General features: G+C 40.9%; 2 protein-coding genes across 3 annotated transcripts; one reads left to right on the forward strand and one right to left on the reverse strand.

Moving 5' to 3' along the window:
* The first annotated feature begins 475 nt into the window (after positions 1–475).
* On the forward strand, positions 476–3,769 carry si:ch73-71c20.5 (DUF4748 domain-containing protein). The gene is made up of 3 exons (XM_054768572.1): positions 476–550; positions 722–944; positions 1,091–3,769. The coding sequence occupies exons 1-3, from the start codon at positions 511–513 to the stop codon at positions 1,260–1,262; spliced, it is 435 nt and encodes a 144-aa protein (XP_054624547.1). The 5' UTR covers positions 476–510; the 3' UTR covers positions 1,263–3,769.
* Positions 2,288–19,465, reverse strand: tmbim1a (transmembrane BAX inhibitor motif containing 1a). Of its 2 annotated transcripts, none has more exons than XM_054768571.1 (12): positions 19,258–19,465; positions 8,764–9,099; positions 8,626–8,693; positions 6,540–6,604; positions 6,406–6,459; positions 6,282–6,332; positions 6,141–6,180; positions 3,623–3,660; positions 3,462–3,549; positions 3,285–3,380; positions 3,146–3,199; positions 2,288–3,064 (listed from the first exon to the last, which is right to left on the reverse strand). In XM_054768571.1, exons 2-12 carry the CDS (start codon positions 9,074–9,076, stop codon positions 2,918–2,920), a joined length of 1,014 nt encoding a protein of 337 aa, XP_054624546.1. In that variant the 5' UTR covers positions 9,077–9,099; positions 19,258–19,465; the 3' UTR covers positions 2,288–2,917. The 2 variants fall into 2 exon arrangements, with proteins under 2 accessions (XP_054624546.1, XP_054624545.1); XM_054768570.1 differs by having other exon boundaries at positions 8,764–9,081; positions 19,258–19,461.
* Positions 19,466–19,784: the final 319 nt, after the last annotated feature.

The raw sequence follows: 19,784 nt of genomic DNA on the forward strand, positions 1-19,784 counted from the left end.
ACTGAAACCGCTATTGGAACGCAATCCTAACCCTAACGCAGTCTGACACTCTTTTAAAGTTTTTTGCCAACCTTAACGCCAAATGTTGTGTTCAATTCCAAACCGGGACACAGTTAGCTCGGACACTTGTCTCCTCCTTGCTCTCGAGGTCTCCCACAACCCACTTCCTTTTTATCCACCAATGACGTTAACAGCAAAGGTGCCTCCACGAACATCAGAATCTACAATAGCAACACCGAGAGTTCGTTACAATATTTTTTCATGAAAGTTAAAATACGGGCAACTATTACAAAGAAAAAGAAGGGCAAACCACGGGGATTTTCCGGTCAAAACGGGGTGGGTGACATGTATGTCTTGAGGAAGAAACTACATTTACGATTTACATCCGCAGCTGAAATTTGGCCCGCCCTGAAGTGAACTAGCGATATTACCATCATTGTCCAGCAGGTGGGACCAGTCACTATTATTGAGCGCTACAACTGCGCATGCCCGAAGAATTGGGCAACAAACATGGCGGCGCACTTGTCAGTGGTGGGGATGGCTTGTAAAGGTAACTCATTTAATGTTATCAGCACTATAACTATAACTAACACTAACTATAACTAAATTTAGCCTGATAGTTCATACATTGTAGTGCATGTAATGTTTCTGTTTGGTGTGTAGCGTTACCCACACAGACAGTAGAGCATTTCAAACATCTACATTCTATTTCCTGTACCAGGTGCAATCCTTGCTCGTGTTCGATGGCTGGGGAATATGAGGTACTTTTCACCGGCGTTGTGCAGATGTTCGAGAGTGCAGACGGCGTCCCTATGCAGTTCCGGGACGGAACAGAAACAGGGAAACCAAAGGGAAAGCAATAGAGCTGAGGAGGACCCTGAAGGTCCTGAGTACATCCCCCTTACAAAGGCTAAGAATCCCATGATGAAGATTGGCTATGCATGGTTAGTCTCATTTGTGACGTTATGACATAAATATAACAGTTGTTACATTTTGCACATAGTCTCACTGTGGCTATTCAACTGTTGTTCCATTTTAACTAGAACTGAAGGGAATTTACATTCTCCATTTCTCTCATTCCTCTATGCAGGATGGTAGGCCTCCCCGGTGGCATCATCCTCTTCTTGCTGGCCAAAAGGCAAGTGGACAAGAACCGTTTAAAGCAGCTGAAAAGTCGACAGAAGATGCAAAAATCAAATGAGGGCAACTACGAAGGGAGCCGCTACCGGCGTGCTGCGGAGAACGTCAAACTTGACCAGTAATGCCTGTGCTTGCTAAAAGACTGATTGTCAAGACAGTAAAAAAGTAAGAGCATGGACATTTTAGCAGCCTTTTAAGCTCTTGCGGGGATCATGACAAAATATCCTCATGTTTGAATGAGATGTATTGAATATTTCATGTGTAATATCAATGTAATGGAGAAAATATAACTTGAATTCACAAAATCCTCCAACATACACATAAAGCTCACAAATACAAATATTTATTATACATGAAATGTAAACAGAACATGGCTGTCACAGCGTGCCTAGGGATATGATGTCATCTTTTACACATTTGAAAATACTGTTAAGAATGACACTTTTATCCAATTAGCTTCTTATAGAATTAGCTTCTTAATTTGATAATGTAAGATTCATATCGTCAATCACAAAGAGATTTACAACTCTGGTCACTGTTAAGTTCTTTTGGATTTACGGTAAGCCAGCCTGCACTCGAAAAGGCAGAGATGATCGTCGAGGATGCTTTATCGACTCAAGTCCAGTAGATTTTCTGGAGTTTTATTTCACAATTAAACTATTTACAGGAGCTTGTCAGGTTAGGTTGATGACCTTCAATCAAAGAGTACACAGTTGTAACTTAGGAACAATAGTTGGTTTCTTGTGTAGCTGCCTTAGCAATGCAGCCAGTTGGTCTGTCGTCAGTGTCGATTTCAGAGATTGTATTTTCACCTACCATACTATATTGGGTATGGTGCCAGTATGGTGTAAAGGTGTTAGGGGGTGTTATTTCAGGTCTAGAGGGCTCTAATAATGCAAAAAAACATATATAAAAGGTCGTAAACAAGTTTTCTATGCTCCAATTACAGAAAGATTTGGTTTTGATGATAAGGAATCCTACTTGGCCTACTTGGAATGATTGCGGTCGGGTATGGAACCAATTAACCGTGACAGTTGAGGGACTACTGTACAGCTCTTTCCTTGTTGGCCCACCGTACAATGTAAAAATACAACCGCTGCGAGGTGTCGAGTCTTCTTGAAGTCACAAAAACCCTCCAACATGCACATAAAGCTCACAAATAAAAATATTTATTATATATGAAAAGTCAAACTGAACTTATTTACAAACCATCACCCCCACGTACACCAGCAACTGTGTGCACTAGTTATTTTAAGTCAAGGTCAAAGAAATAAGGACCAACTGTATGCACTGACTGCGCACATGTGGGGGAGCTCACACCCTTGACACACTTTATCGAGACTGTATTATGCCAAGAAGTGCCTGATTGTGGCCAAAATACAGCTATGCAACATATTCTACATTAGAAAATAATGCATGTAGCCCTAAACCGCTTCTTAACCAATCCTTACAGAAGCATGTATGTAAAAGTAACAGCCTAGCAAAACATCTCATGAAGGCACTTCCAAGTTAAGCACTACAGTCTACATGCAGATACAAATACTTTACTTTACTTCAGGCCAGCAAGAGTGGCAGGATGATTGTTGGTTTATAATTGTACAAATATAGAAGAAAGTGCATAGAATTGTCTTCTGCAATAACACAATCTTAAATTCAGCCCTCAGGTAATGCTCATGATGTGGATAATTATTTCATATACATTCTAGTTATGACTGAACGCAAGCATAGGATTTTACAGCATGGAATGGTTCTGTATGTTGACGATGCCGCTTGAGATTTATTTGCTGGAACCAATAATCTGCAGCAGGAAAAGGAAGATCTGGACGATGTCGACGTAGATGGAGAGCGCGGCGAACACATATTCCTCGGGACTGATGGAATACTTCCTGTTTCCGATCAGGAGCTGTGTGTGGTACGCCAAGAACTGCAACACGTGACAGGAAGCTCGCGTTAACTCTTGATTTCACAGGCCATCAAAAAGTGCTGAAGGCTGCTAAATACTCACCAGAGTGAAAGCTATGGCTCCTATAGCAGCGTAAAGCATGTGAAGCCAGTAGATCTGCCAGAGCAAAACAGGCATACAGTTGGCGGTAAGTTCATGTCTGGAGTCGGCGTGCTTTGGTTAAAAGTAAAATGGAACTCACGTATTTGAAAGACAGCACGATGACTGTAATGATGCCCGTCACAAAGACGACAATCCCGAGGACACAAAAGAAGCCCTGGCACTTGGTGAAGTCCACCTTGGCAGGTCAATCAGAATATGCAAGACAGATGTTTAAAAACGATGGGCCAACACACGCACACGCACACGCAGAGCATACCTTGGTTTGGAAGCAGAAGACTGTGACAGCGATGCAAACGACAGCAGTGATGGCCAAAGCAAGAAACACTGCCTTTGTATCATAGTAACTGAAAGTGACAATGCACACAATTATGGAAGAGAAATGGCTGGACACATCAAATTGCACTTTTTCTTTTTTACCTGGATATGGAGCCAGTCATGTAAGACAGTGCCAGGGTCTGTGAAAAATATACATAGTACAAATAGAATTAAGCCCAAACGGCCAAATTGAGTTAAAGCAGTGGTTCTCAATTATTTTATGTCAATGGAGGTGCTTGCTAATGCTAATGCTAATCACAAGCATTCCTGCGTAAATTAGCATCGAGCTTGTGCATTTGTTGAAATGCATTTCGTTTACTTTGATCTGTTTTGAGTCCATAATGTGGTGTACATAAAGTGATGCTTTAGCTCCATACATTCATCTTTGGCCCGTTTCTCCTCTCCTACTTTCCTCTTCCTTCTAAATTGTGCACCCGATGGCTTTTTGAGTTTGCTGCCCATGTGGCCCATAGCTAGAACCGCCACTGCCCCCCCCCCCGGCATTGCGGCTCGTGCGTGTGTGATTCATTTACACTTTCAATGCGTAGAGCTCCACAACATGCTGTCAGTGTGCTGCGGAAGCTGACTGTACACTGCCAGCTTGTCACTGCCTTTGGGCGGGGCGGACCTGTCAACAGCATCCGCTGCCGCTCAGTGAGAACACAAATGCAGAACAATATGTGCTTTCACTTTTAAATCCCCAGAAAATACCAGAAAACTCCCCAGTGATGCCAGAAAGCCGCTAGATTTGTCGCTCGTCGCTTCTGAGAAAATATGTCGTCAAGGGGGTTGGAATGTCGACAGATGTAGCGAGAAAACCGGTAAGTTGGCAACACTGCGCGAGAGAAGCAAGCGACTAGCTCTCTGAAAATGAGCTCAAAACAAAAACTTCAGAATTTACAAGCGACTTTACAAAAAATCCAAGGCCAAATTAGCTTATAACGCGCGGACCTACCTGGCAACGCTGCCAGCAAATGTTATCTCCTTGCGCTCCTCTAGGAGAATGACAAGAATTTACATTTTACACCGTTGGATCCTAAGGATGTGGCCGAGTGGTTAGCATGTTGGCCACACAGTCAAGAGATCTAGGAGATCTGGAAGATCTGTGTTCGAATCTCCGTTGGGCATCTCTGTGCGGAGTTTGCATGTTCTCCCCGTGCGTGGGTTTTCTCCGGGTGCTCCGGTTTCCTCCCACATTCCAAAAACATGCATGTTGGGTTCATTGGAGACTTTAAATTGTCCATAGGTATGAATGTGAGTGTGAATGACTGTTTGTCTATATGTCCAATGTGATTGGCTGGCGACCACTCTAGGGTATTCCCTGCCTCTCGCCCGAAGTCAGCTGGGATAGGCTCCAGCATAGCCACGACCCTAGTGAAGATAAACGGCGTAGAAAATGGATGGATGAGTTAAAGTGAAATGGGTTTCTTTCAGCAAATGAGTGGCATCATTTATTTTCTGGACTATATGTCGCTTCGGAGTCTAACGGGCACAACACATGGGAGGCGACAAACAACTGCTATTTCTATATTCTTTTTTAGAAATGTCAAATAGCTCCGGGCACGGTAAGCATGACTCCCCCCCCCCATGTTTACCCGCAAGAGCAGACTCATTAGCATCCTGTCCACTCATTGGTCGATCAATGAACCTCCCGCTGATTGGTCCTCGTCTGGGTGTAAGCGACGAAAACTTAACATTTTTCAACTTTCTGGGATCGCGCCGCAAGCCAAAGTGTGCAAGATGACGTGCACGAGCACAAACTTTCACACGCACGGATTTCGCGTGCCGCTTTGCTGGACGGTGACTCGCGAAAATCTCGCAGGTTCCATTGAAAATGAATGGAGTAGAGGCGATGTCGCAACCAGTGTAATTGTTACATTCTTACTGGTGAGGATAGGCGGAATTTCTAGAAAATGGATGGATGGAAGGAGCAAGCTAGTTTGCTACTAGACACCCACGTTTGTTTACACGCTTGAGAGGCGGTTTGATGACGTCATCTTTTACATGACCGCAAATACGGGAGCCCATAGGCCTATAAACAGATTATGTTTATTATCGGCTTTCATTATAGGGAAAAATCCCCATACTGATATTGCCTGATATTACATTTTTATGCCAATATCAGACTGATAATATCGGTAGACCGATATTATTGGACATCCCTAAGAATTTTCTATCCATACAGAGGAGGCATACTTTAAATGTATTGAAATTATAAGGCATCTTGGAGTAAACTTCGAGTATCATTTGAGTATCTCACTTCCAGGCTGAGTGTCCTGGTTTTATTAACCATTACAACCTAATATTCTACATTTATAGTTCATTAGAATGTGAATAAAATATGCGCGTATTCACCAGGATTCTGGCAGATATCTGGCAGAATGGCAGCACATGGATATGCATCCTACAGTAGTTATGCAAGTGTAACCAGTGGAACCAGGTTATGTGTAGTGTTTGTGTAGCAGCTCATATTGTACATGCACACAACACTTGAGAAATGGTGTGTGACTCAGGTCTCAGTGCCAGTGTGTGCTGACTCATCACACCCTTCATGGAAAATGGAAACTTTCACTATAAAATTGTAGTTATGTGTTCCATTTCCAGCAGTTATCCAACTTACAAAGACAAGCAGCAATATTAAGTTCCATGGAAACTTCCTCCTACAGACAGTGGGGGAATAGAAAGCAGAATGCAGGTTAGTTGTACAGTATTAACATTCTCTGCATTCATACACTTGACGGAGCTCTGCCAGCACACTTACCGTGGGCCCTTGCAGCACACCAGCACAAGGTGGGTAATGAAGTACACCGCACTAAAAACAATCAAGCATGAAAGATTAGTATGCAGAAATTGTTCCCGTTTTTAAACGAAGTTTTGCAACTCACTATGACGCCCAGTAGACCGCTTGGTTCCTCTGCACAAAATATCTAACAGGTTGGCTGTGAGAAACAGACGTGGTGCACACAGTCACCAACAGTTTGCAGACAAAAAAACTAAACAAAACGTGAAGGATACTCACACAAAGGTGAACACGGCCACGATGGCAGTGGTGACCAGGAGCTGGGATGCCAAAATCAAATAGACCTGAACCACACACACAGAACAGGGGGCATTTTACACCACACGGAAATCAATAAAAGATTTACCATATTTTCACAACTATTAGTCGTCTCGAAGTACAAGTCGTGTCAGTCAAAAGTGAAGAGGAAAAACACACAGGTGTGAAAAAGCGTTTGCCCCCTTCCTGATTTCTTATTTTTTTGCATGTTTGTCACACTTTCAGATCATCAAACAAATTTAAATATTAGTCAATGACAAGACAACTCAACACAAAATTCAGTTTTGAAATGAAACTTGTTATCCAATCCAATCCTACATAACCTTCTGTGGAAAAAGTGATTGCCCCCTAAACCTAATAACTGGTTGGGCCACCCTTAGCAGCATCAACTGCAATCAAGCGTTTGTGATAACTTGCAATGAGTCTCTTACAGCGCTGGGGAGGAATTTTGGGCCACTCATCTTTGCAGAATTGTTGTCATTCAGCCACATTGGAGGGTTTTCCAGCATGAAGCGCCTTTTTAAGGTCATGCCACAGCATCTCAATAGGATTCAGGTCAGGACTTTGACTAGGCCACTCCAAAGTCTTCATTTTGTTTTTCTTCAGCCATTCAGAGGTGGACTTGCTGGTGTGTTTTGGATCATTGTCCTGCTGCAGAACCCAAGTTGGTTTCAGCTTGAGGTCACCAACAGATGGCCGGACATTCTCCTTCAGGATTTTTTGGTCTTTTTTTTTAGTCTTCCAGGTCCTGAGCACACATCCACAACACTCATTATTCACACTCCTACCGTCAGGCAGACGCTACAGGAGTTTGAAGTCCAGGACCACAAGGCTGGCAAACAGCTTTTACCCACAGGCCATCAGGCTCCTCAACGAAGCACTCGCACACGCCGCACGCAACACACGCACACACTCATAGCACTTTATTTATTTATTTATTTGTATTATTTACTTGCATTAATGTCTCTTCTGTTGTTGTTGCTTAATTTATTGGTATATATGTTTATGTGTTTATGTTTCTTATGTTCTTATTCTTTCATTTGTTTTCTTTCTTTTCTTGGGAGAATGAACAGAATAAGATTCTCATTGCATGGTATAACTGCTGTTGTACTATGCACATGGCAATAAAACTCTCTTGAATCTTGAATCTTGAAGCAGCAAAACAGCCCCACACCATCACACTACCACCACCTTATTTTACTGTTACATATTTTATTTTTCTGACATGCAGTGTTACATATACGCCAGATGTAATGGGACACACACCTTCCAAAAAGTGCAGCTTTTGTCTCGTCAGACCACAGAGTATTTTCCCAAAGGTCTTGGGAATCATCAAGATGTTTTCTGGCAAAATTGAGACGAGCCATAATGTTCTTTTTGTTCAGCAGTGGTTTTCGTCTTGGAACTCTGTCTTTCTTATGGTGGAGTCATGAACACTGACCTTAACGGAGGCAGGTGAAACCTGCAGTTCGTTGGATGTTGTTGTGGGGTCTTTTGTGACCTTGGATAATGGCTCTCACTGTGGTTCGCTGGAGTCCCAAAGCTTTAGAAATGGCTTTATAACCTTTTCCACACTGATAGATCTCAATTAACCTCAGTTACGTTTTAATGGGGTGGAGTGGGCCTTGTAGGTTTGGATTTTTGTCTCCCTTAATAATAAAAAGTTTCATTTAAAACCTACATTTTGTGTTCAGTTGTGTTGTCATTGACTAATATTTACATTTTTTTGATGATCTGAAACATTTAAGTGTGACAAACATGCAAAAAAAAAGTAAGAAATCAGGAAGGGGGCAAACACTTTTTCACACCACTGTATTGCGTCCGGTATGCTCTGAATCATTCAATTTGTGTACCTAACTATGTCACAACAACCTCAACTCAAAGAATTATTGCGGCCACTCGTTGGTCGCCAAAAAACAAAAGCCCCCATATTTTGATATATAAGTCGTATCTGACTATAAGTCAAAGGACCAGCCTATGATAAAAGGAAAAAAAAAGTGTGACGTGTAGTCTGGACAATACGGCAAGTAATTGTTGTTAGTTTTACCTTTCTGATGAAAGCATGCCGAATGCTCAGACTGTCCCAGTCGCTTCCTCTGGCAGCAAACTCATCATCTATATGAACAGAATAACAATTCAAATCCACACCTGAAAATGTTCACTGTGGTAGCAGCTACTGTCTTACCAGAGCTCATAACATCCGACGGGATGGTAGGCGGGATGATGGGGGGCATAGGAGGCTGACTAGGGTAGCCTGCTCCTGGAGGTCCAGCGGGGTTCGGCTGTCCTGGGTACGGGCCTGGAGGGTAGCTCCCTGGTTGGCCGGGGTAGAGAGAAGTGTTTGGACCTGTCGGGTAGGGAGGGGCAGGCTGCCCTGGCTGAGGTCCACCATAGGCGGGGAAGCCATACGCAGGTGGGGCAGGGTAATTGCCGCCCTGGGGTGTGTACAGTGGGCCATGGCAATCATCGTACCCTGGAGGGTAGTCTGATCTGGACATGTTGTCTGGGAGGATGAGAGAGTCTATGATTTAACATGAGTGGAAGATAACTGTCAGCACTGATAGGAATGGACAAACACGCGCGCCTGCATTATTTATGTGTGTTGTCAGCTAATAATAGCAATTTGGCAAAGTTTAGCTACTAACATTAGTTATCATTTAAGGTATATCCTATCATAACCACACAATAACTCCAAACTGTCACAAAATACTCATTTCCACCAAAATGCGTATATAAACACATCCCTCGTGTAATTTACACACCGTCATTGTTTGATGTTGTGTTCTAAATTTCCCCGGAAAAAGCGACATGACCACTTTGCTATTTTAACTGTGACGTTAGGGAAATACACAGTAAAGGAATTCAACAACTCCACCTTGGGTTGCCATGGCGTCACATCCCCAGAAGCGAGTAACAACACTCAAAGTGGAAAAGATGCCTCCTCCTTTCGAAGCAAAAGCTTTTTAAAAGTAGCCGGACAGCACAACACTTCTCTGTGATTACTGCAGAAGGCTTGATGGATTTTTATGTGGGGTAAAAAAAAAACAAAAACATGTAAACAAAACAAAAGCCATGTAAAATCATTACAGTGTATTTCATCACCAGCACAAAGTCATGTGTTGTTTATAAAGTTCTATTTTCTTCATCACAGAGCAGCCTGGCAGGTTTGCTTGAATATATTTGATCAATTCTGGCCTTGCTGTCAGACAACACAACTTAGTTTAGGTGATAAGCGATGTAATGGAAAATACCATAAAGACATTCAAAGTAAAACTGGGTTAGGTTTCACTAGATCGTCTCAAAGACATTTGGAAGAAATGTCAAGCTAAATAGTTTCTTTGGGCTAAATCCATCCATCTGTTTTCTATGCAGCTTATCCTCATTAGGGTCGCGGGGGTATGCTGGAGCCTATCCCAGCTGACTTCGGGTGAGAGGCGGGTTCTTTGGGCGAAATGTCTGCTACAATCTTGTTCATTGAGCGTTGTTTCCTTTGTACCGGAAGATTCTGGAACACGTCAACATTTTGAATTCAAATAAAACACAACTGTCACGGTGTGAACTTGACTAATTAACGTTAGCAGTTCCTTTCCTGTGACAAGTAGTGATAAAAGTTCAAGCTGACATGAGCAGAGCACAGCAAAAGATGGATGAAAGGAATACTACTTGCACTAATAGCACTAATGCACTGTTGCACTAATGGTCTGCCGTTTTCCCACTGCTGTACTCATATTCTGCATAGTCTACTATTCAGTTTTGCAAATTGCTATTCATTGTTTATGATGACGTTATTGTTTCATTTCTAGGTTCCCAAAGTGTCTTAGGGCACGAGTGTCCAGACTTTTTCCACCGAGGCCACACACTGAAAAATGAAAGGATGCAGGGGTCACCTTGATATTTTGTAGCGGTAACGAGTTTATTGTGGTGGACACGAGGGGGAATGTTTCTCACCCAGTCAGAAGTCGGATTGGGGGCGTGACTTGTTTCCGAGGTTTCGTGATGTTGTTATGAGCAGTTAAGAATAATGCAACTGCTACGTTGGTGTTTCAAGCAGCGGATGAGTGTGGTTCCTCCAGACTGCCTCTGCGGATGTGGCCCACGCATTTCTGTCGGCCTCGCACATTATGGCCCGTCGTCTGATACCACCTCAGACAGGGGGCCACAGATCGTGTCAGAGCTCTGGTCAGCATTGGCGGTGTCTTTGGGTGTGCAGGTGCACCGCACAACGGCCTACCGGCCTCAGGCTAACAGCTTGTGTGAGCACTGCCACCGGTCGCTTGAACAGAAAGCAAATGGGTTGACCGTTTGCCTTGGGTCGTGCTCAGGTTGCGGTCGGCTCCCAAGGAAGACCTTGAGGCCGTGCCTGCCGAGTTGGTGCTCCGACAGCCGCTTCACGTTCCGGCCGACTTTTTACCCACGCGTTCCGCTTCACGGCCACACTCCTTTGTGATTAAAAACCCCTTGACCACTGGCCCGATTCACCACTGTTTTCCACGGTTGTTAGTGCCGTTTGAACTTGGGTCGGCTTGTTTTGTTTTTGTACGTCATGACGCCCAACGTTCACTCCTCCAGCACCCCCATGACGGCTCTTTTTGGGTGCTCGAGCGCGGCCCTCAGGGCTTTGTGCTTTATGAGTGTCTTTCCCCTTTTCAGGTTTCGCCCTCTCCTCTGGTAGATGGGCTACGCAGTCGCTGTGGCAGCTGGTGAGGCTTCTCCCTCGCACTTGCTTGTGGGTGTGCTAATATTTCCACAATATTTTGACTTTAGTCTTGTAACTTTATTTACCACAACCTAATTTTCCAAACTTTGTTGTTTTGTTTGTTTTCCATAACATTCCAACTTAAAAAACATCTTTCTTTAATATCAAAATTACTACCAAAATTACATTATTTTTGCTCATTATATTATGATGTTATTCTCGTGAAATTACAACTTTTTTTCTCTTAAAAGTTTGACTTTATTCTTGTAAAATGACTGCAGATTTTTCCTTTTTTTTATTACATTTTTAGAATGTGCTGCTGGCCAATAAAAAACAAACAAAAAAAGATGCACCCCTGTCATAGTATGTGATTAAAAATTAAAACCAATTAGCGCCTAAATCAATTCAATTCAATTTATTTACATCGCGCCAAATCACAACAGCAGCTATTCATGGCACTTTACACATGAAGGTCACAAGTGAAAACAGAGAACCAACTGAAACCCCACATGAGCAAGCACCTGACGACGGACTGAGGCAAGGAAAAACTCCCTGTAGGGAAGAAACCTGGCTCCCAGAACCCAGGCTCTGTGGGGCAGCCGTCTGACTTGACCGTTTGGGTTGAGATATAAAAATAGAGTACAGTAGAGTACATATCAGCGTTATCAGGGATCAGTTCTAATACAGTATATGCTTTCGCAAAGAAATGCATTAGAGTTTACTTTTAAATAGGGAGAGGTTGTCTGCCCCACGTATTGAGTCGGGGAGATGGTTCCATAACAGAGGAGCCTGATAACTAAATGCTCTGCTTCCCATTCTACTTCTAAAAATTCTTGGCGTGGCAAGTAATTGTAAATCCTGGGAGCGAAGTGTTCTACTGGGTGGATGGGGTTCTATGTGCTCTTTAAGATACACTGGTGCCTGACCGTGTAAAGGCTTTACATGTGAAAAGGGGAATTTTAAACTCAATTCAATATCTGACAGGTAACCAGCACAATGAGGCTAACAGTGCGCCTGAACGCCTCACAGCGCCTGCACCGTGCTGAGAGCACAGAGCAGAAACGAGAAGGAGCGTGAGGTTGTTTATTGTTCTGTGTGCATGATATGAATAAATAAGTAAATCTGATGATTACGCTGTGTATTAAGAGTGTTTAATCTTCAAGATTTACTTTATATTGGTGTTCGAATCCCTGCACTGTGCAGGAATGAAAACCTGTCACTGTGTGTGTGTGTGTGTGTGTGTGTGTGTGTGTTTGGATGAGAGAGTGGGGATTCCGCCGAAAATGCATGTATTTTTGTCCTTCAGATACTGATTTATCATGTTTGTTAGACTTACCCCTTCAATTTAATATCAAGTTCATATGCAGATTTAAACGAATGCAAGTGAGCAAAAAAAAAAAAAAAAGTGAAGCTCAAATTCAACCCATTCAAACAGATGGATCTCAACATCAGGCTGGAATGAAAGATACGTAGGACGAATACTTATCTATTTATTATAAATGCTTGTGAAACTTTCACAAAATTGGACCATGTAACATTTATTTTGATTTAATAAATGTAATTTTTACCTGGAATTACTTTACTTACCAATATTCAATATTTCAAGTTCATTAAGAAAGGTTTATGTTTTTTAATGTGCAAGAAGACGGGGTATTGATGAACAGAGCGTTATAATGCACGACCAAGTCGGGTATGAGTGTTAAAATGCAGTTACGATGCAATCTTCTGTACAGAATTGTAATGACAACACAGACAGCCCCACTGTGTGTTTGTGAGCAATGGCAAAAAAAAAAAGAAAAAAAAAAAAGGTCACACCACAGATAAGTTTGGACTGCCACCGATATATTTGACGCTACCTTTTTAAAGAAATTTAAATAAAATAAATGAATGTAGGGGATACACTTTTTTCTCCATGTCTCAGCAAGTACTGATAGTTTGTTCACTTCCTGTGTTTAACTTGTACCAGGTTACCAATTCTCTCCTACAGAAAGAAAAGGATACAAATGTGTACTACAGTAGTAAAGCGTAATAGCGTGTATCTCTTACTCGGCATTAAAGATGACATAAATAACAGTCAAAGATGAAAGAAATATTGTGTGGGAATAACAAAATGTGTCATAAGTACTGTATACACAGTGGTGTGAAAAAGTGTTTGCCCACTTCCTGATTTCTTACTTTCTCTGCATGTTTGTCACACTTAAATATTTCAGATCATCAAATAAATTTTAATATTAGTCAATGACAACACGACTGAACTAAAAATGAAGTTTTTAAATGAAACTTTTTATTACTAAGGGAGAAAACAATCCAAACCTACATGGCACTGTGTGTGTGTCACTGTGGTTCGCTGGAGTCCCAAAGCTTTAGAAATGGCTTTATAACCTTTTCCACACTGATAGATCTCCATTAATCTCAGTTATGTTTTAACAGGGGGGCAATCACTTTTTCACAAAAGGCCATGCAGGTTTGGATTGGATGTTTTTTCTCCCTTAATAAAAAAACCTTCATTTAAAAACTGCATTTTGTGTTCAGTTGTGTTGTCATTGACTAATATTGAAATTTGTTTGATGAGCTGAAACATTTAAGCATGACAAACATGCAAAAAATAAATAAATCAGGAAGGGGGCAAACACATTTTCAAACCAATGTACCTCATATCAGCATACTATTATTTGATTTATTATTTTAAAAATATAATACATAATTAAGCAATTCTTTACATTCAAAATTCAAGAGCAACAATTGTAGGACATGATAATAAATGTGACAGTTTCAAATAATTGCCAAGAAGTGTTGAGGCCCCTATTGTGAATAACGTGAGTAGATCTCCACAGGATATGTTTTTAACACTGTTTTGTACGTCTTATTCATTTTTTTAAATGTTTTTTTTAGCTACCTTGTGTTGCATAAGAAGGTATGTTGCCTTACATAAAAACTTGGGCTGATGAGCAGATGCTCACAGAGAGGGAAGTGAAACTTTGTGCTTCACGTTTGTGGGAGACATGTCGCTGCAAGTCACCTCATGATTCCATTACAATTCAGATGCCTGCAATGCGATTCAATTAGCGATGATTAAAGTAATACATTCATAAAATTATCTAGGACATTAGGAAACCTTGTAGTAGTGTACATGAAGAGAGCTGAGAATATTTTGAATCAATAAATATAAAGTTGTCATTCATCATTGCAAATGAAACATACAAAAACATTTTAGTCAATTTGCTGAATTCAATCAAATATACATGTTTCACCTTTACGGAATGTGATATTTTGAAACATGAGTACTGTAGTAACAGTCAACGGCGTTTCCGCTACATGTAATTAATTGTGGCGCAGGAAGGCACTGCCACGACAAAATAAAAGCCGCCACACCTTAACAATGAGTGTTAGTTTTTTAAAACTTGAAAACGTTCTTAAGTAACATGTTAATATGTTAATAATTGAGATCTATCAGTCTGGAAAAGGTTATAAAGCCATTTCTAAAGCTTTGGGATTCCAGCGAACCACAGTGAGAGCCATTATCCATAATTGGCCAAAACATCGAACAGTGGTGAACCTTCCCAGTAGTGGCCAGCGACCAAACTGACCCCAAGAGCGACTCATCCAAGAGGTCACAAAAGACCCCACAACAATTTTGCCTGAAAACATCTTGATGATCCCCAAGACCTTTGGAAAAATACTCTGTGGTCTGACAAGACAAAAGGTGAACTTTTTTGAAGGTGTGTGTCCCATTACATCTGGCATAAAAGTAATGCTGCATTTCAGGAAAAACAACATTATACCAACAGTAAAATATGATGGTGGTAGTGTGATGGTCTGGGGAAGTTTTGCTGCTTTAGGACCTGGAAGACTTGCTGTGATAAATGGAACCATTCTGCTGTCTACAAAAAATCCTGAAGGAGAATGTCCGGCCATCTGTTCGTGACCTAATGATCAAAAACACACCAGCAAGTCCACCTCTGAATGGCTGAAGAAAAACAAAATGAACACTTGGCCTAGTCAAAGTCCTGACCTGGTCTGAATCCTATTGAGATGCTGTGACATGACCTTAAAACGACGCTTCATGCTGGAAAACCCCCCAATGTGGCTGAATTACAACAATTCTGCAAAGATGAGCACGCCAAAATTCCTGCACAGCACTATAAGAGGGGGCAATCACTTTTTCACACAGGGTCATGTACTGTAGGTTTGGATTTTTTTCTCCCTTAATAATAAAAAATGTAATTTAATGCATTTTGTGTTCAGTTGTGTTGTCTTATAGAGAATTTAATCAGGCAATGCTAGCAAATCAGTGTGATCTCGCAGTAGCCACTCTTGTCGTAGTGCTGCCCACACTATTCTTGCTCGCAGGTCTACCAGGTTGTCAATAAAATGGTGACGCCATCTCCGAATGAGCTACACAGTGAAACAGCGGCGCTTTCTTTGGCATCTTTCTTTTATATAAGGTGGCGGATATCATCAATAACTGGTGGGCGAAATGACAGCATTAACTGCACAACATGCAACATGTCTACCCACAGATATGCTTGCGCATGAGCTAGTGTATAGTACTGCGGGCTTGGACTTTGTGGATTATACTTCTATGTGTATCAGTGAAAACTGGAGGGAAGAACAATTAATTAAACCGACCCAGTGTTGTGATACGAGATCGGGAACTTAGTTAACTTGTTTACCGGTAACTGGCTTGTTGAACTCACGTGCTCGTTATGTTAATTTTGCCTATTCAGCCACCCTGGTATGTTTATTTATACAATTATTTTACTGAGTAACTGTTAACGTGTTACATTAACATACCGGACACCTGTTCAGCCTGATGTTCTGTGTGCTACTGTGTAATTGAATGACTTGCTTTTCCAGATGAAATGTAGACCTGTTTTTGGTCTTGAATTTTGTGAAATTTATTTCTAAATAAATGCAACATATAGTCTAGTGAGACGTGTTTTTTTTAATACTCTTCATGACATGCGACTTATAGTGTGGAAAATAAGGTATTTATCAAACACAATGCTGCAAATAAATTTTAATACAAGAAAATCCAAATACTAGGTGCTGAGACTTCAACGAAAAAGCAACCAGCTACTTTTAGTCTTTGAAGGAAAGGCCACCTTGACATTTTATATTTTGTTCACACCATTTACATTTTGCTAAAAATGTAAAACAGCCTGCATCTTAATGTTGCGTTATAGGTTAAAAAGTCTATTATTAGTATTACCTTTGTCTCCTCAATTACATTTTTTGCTTGTTTTTCCATCCATCCATCCATTTTCTATACCGCTTCTCCTCTTTAGGGTCGCGGGGGTATGCTGGAGCCTATCCCAGATGACTTCAGGCGACAGGCGGGGTACACCCTGGACTGGTTGCCAGCCAATCGCAGGGCACATATAGACAAACAACCATTCACACTCACATTCATACCTATGGACAATTTAGAGTCACCAATTAACGTAACAAGCATATTTTTGTATTGTGGGAGGAAACCGGAGTACCCGGAGAAAACCCACGCACGCACGGGGAGAACATGCAAACTCCACACAGAAATGCCCAAGGGAGAATCGAACGCAGGTCTTCCCGACTGTTACTGCGTTGGCCAACATGCTAACCACTGAACCACTGTCCGGCCCTTGCTTTTCCATTTCTATTGTTATTTTTTTCCCAAATATGTCAACATTTACATTTTCTTGTAATGTTCTGACTTTATTCCCATTATAGCTTGACTTTATTCTTGCAATATTATAACATTTTCCCAACCAAATTTTCCCAGAATTGCAACTTTATTCTTTGTTTGCTTGTTTCACATCATATGACAACTTTAGAAAATTGCTTCTTTTTTCTTTCAGTTTTAATTTGAATGTATTCATTATTTCAATAACAATGTTATTTCCTTCTAATATTATGACTTTATTCTCGTAGATGTATGACTTTTTTCTTGTAATATTATGACTTTATTCACATAATATTTCAACTAAAATTACTGCTTTTTTTCCATTGTATTGATTAATTGTAATTTTTCAGAATGTGCCACGGGCCAATAAAAAAACGGTCACACTTTGGACACCTCTGCTGTAGACAGTAAAAAGTGCAAAACGGTGCAGAAAGCAGTCTATGTAGTTTGTTGTGTTTGCTTCAATGGCACAAAATTGCTCAATATCGAATGTGTTTGGTTTTGAGGAGGTCAAAAGAATCGGTCTTTGCCAGAATTGTTGCCCCACACAGTCCTCATTTATCGTGGTTCAATTGGTTCCGGTCGATACCACGATAGGTGCATTTCCGTAAAGTAGGATTTGATAATAAATGGAATATTTTTTAAGTTAGAGCATAGAAAACCTGTTTATGACCTTCTAAAAATGGGTTATAACGTCATTAGAGCCCTGTAGACATTAAATAACACCCCTATGGTCACCTTGATACTATTACCTAATATAGTAGACATGATAAGCAAGCATTGGGAAAGTTCCTTGTTGTAGTAGTATCTCGAAAAGTAATTTATTAATGAATTCATTTTTGAACAACTGCAAATGTAGCGAAGGATGACTGCATACTGTATTATTCTGCTGACGGTCATCTGGCTTAAATCCGAACCAAGTCGGCTCGATTGCAGGACTTTTCTTTTCGCTTTCTGTTGAGTGTTGCTTAACTCATTCAATACCAAAGACGTATTTAAAAGTTTACATGGACCCCACGCCCGATCCCAAAGACGCATTTATACCTCTTTTACGTTTTTTTCCACAATTGGCAAAAAGAGGCAATGAAGCAAGTGCACGCTAAAAGATTTTGAAGACAGTTTTAAGCCATAAAAACGGCCACAAGGTGGCAGACGTGTATTTGATAAGCGCTCGGCATTGATCTTTTGCTTGTAAAAACACTCCCCAGCAAGGAGGAAATGGGAGAGCATTGAGGAGTGTAGCATGCAGAAGGTTACGCATTGTAGGGAAATTTTATCGCACACACAGTTTAGTTCCAAATGTGAAAAATGCAAATAGTTCATGGTGTGACATTTTTAAATATTGTTTTATTTTGACGTATAACTACCCTTTTTGTATAGCTGTTTAGATATTTCAGCTGTCCCAAAAGCAAAAAATTTGTGTCAAAGTTAAAGTTATGCTTGAAACATCTCCCTTTATTTTTGTTGGGAACTGATATTTTCCTGAAACTTACCAATGTTCTACTGCTGATTACTAAAGAACGGAAAAGGGTAGAAAGAAAAGTTTTTTTTCTGATGAAAGACGAGAGTCAAATCTTTCTTTTGGTAGGTTCCAATGTTTACATAGCCATAGAACACAATATTTTGTGTGCCTTGAAAAATCTGTCAAAATCGTGTATAATGGGCGGGATTGAAGGGGTTGAATTTTGAAAACGGCTGGGATGGAATGAGTTACTTGTTGATTAATTGGATAATTTATTAATCGATTTGTCAACACCCTTTTCTATGATTAACCTCCTATTTTCGGATGATTTTCACTCTGTCGTTGGATGTAGATAAGCATGACCTGGTTCCGGTCAGATTTGCCAGACGTAAATTAATGTACGGGAAAAATTCACACTTGATGAAATCAATCATAATGAAAGAGAAAACGTACGACAGGTCGTTTGAACGCAACCCAAAATGACACGTGAACGCGCCCCGGAAGATGAGTAACACTAATAAAATGTTAACACGTTCCATGTCAAACACGTCACAATTTATTTGAACGTTCACACTTTTTCCACTCAAATAATCTCGTTTTGTTCTGATTGTTGAGTTGGTACAACTTAAAAGTGAAGCGGTTCCAAGTAAACCCTTCCATGGCTGACGGTTGCCAACATAATACTCGTCTTTGTGCTTCCCACCGTGAAAAGTGAAATCACCAAAACGTCTTTCCTTCAGAAGAGAGGCTCCAAAGCAAACATGACTAGAAGAGCAGCACTGAAGTAACACAGCACGTCGACACGACACATTTTAAACACACTAGTAACATTTTAACTGGAAACCATGATTCGACATACCAAGTGTTAGGTCCCTCGGATCGGATCGACGCCTTCCTGCGGATTTCGAAACTTGATGTAATTTTCCTTCGTGTCGTGTGAAAGAGAACGGGTTTAATGTGGGTCGCGGGCCGTATTCGGTTCTGTGTTGGACCAGAACATTTCCCGGAACAGAGCTGGGCAACTGGGTGGAGTCCACAGGAATCTTGTCTATCCACACCCACCATGCGTACACTTGGATCCCGGGTTGTAGGAGGGGTTGGGCGATACTACAGTACCGATACCGATGCTGATACTCTTAACTTGAAAGCTTTCGACATCATTCATTTTTTTTATTTTTGCCTTTAATTAACCTTCAGAATGTAATCAGAATAAAACACATGGCAAATTTTAGGCAAACAAAGAAATAACATTATCAACAAACTTTATTTTGTGAACAATTTAACAATATCAGACAATATTGGCAAAAATAATAAAAAAAAATACTCCCTTTCAGTATTTACAATTTGCAAAATAAAGCCAATACTGCAAGTAAAAAAAACGATGTC

Source organism: Dunckerocampus dactyliophorus, chromosome 2 (genome assembly GCF_027744805.1).
Source record: "Dunckerocampus dactyliophorus isolate RoL2022-P2 chromosome 2, RoL_Ddac_1.1, whole genome shotgun sequence".
In the NCBI taxonomy this organism is placed as follows: Eukaryota; Metazoa; Chordata; class Actinopteri; order Syngnathiformes; family Syngnathidae; genus Dunckerocampus; species Dunckerocampus dactyliophorus.

What these genes read in the sequence shown, in the direction of transcription:
- si:ch73-71c20.5 (XM_054768572.1), top strand. Translation starts at nt 511, where the DNA reads ATGGCGGCGCACTTGTCAGTGGTGGGGATGGCTTGTAAAG. An exon ending in GGTGGGGATGGCTTGTAAAG is followed by an intron (nt 551 to 721) that starts GTAACTCATTTA and finishes TTCCTGTACCAG; the next exon opens with GTGCAATCCTTGCTCGTGTT. An exon ending in ATGAAGATTGGCTATGCATG is followed by an intron (nt 945 to 1,090) that starts GTTAGTCTCATT and finishes TCCTCTATGCAG; the next exon opens with GATGGTAGGCCTCCCCGGTG.
- tmbim1a (XM_054768571.1), bottom strand. Translation starts at nt 9,076, where the DNA reads ATGTCCAGATCAGACTACCCTCCAGGGTACGATGATTGCCATGGCCCA. An exon ending in GTCGGATGTTATGAGCTCTG is followed by an intron (nt 8,694 to 8,763) that starts GTAAGACAGTAG and finishes CTGTTCATATAG; the next exon opens with ATGATGAGTTTGCTGCCAGA. An exon ending in TCTTCTGCTTCCAAACCAAG is followed by an intron (nt 3,381 to 3,461) that starts GTATGCTCTGCG and finishes TGACCTGCCAAG; the next exon opens with GTGGACTTCACCAAGTGCCA.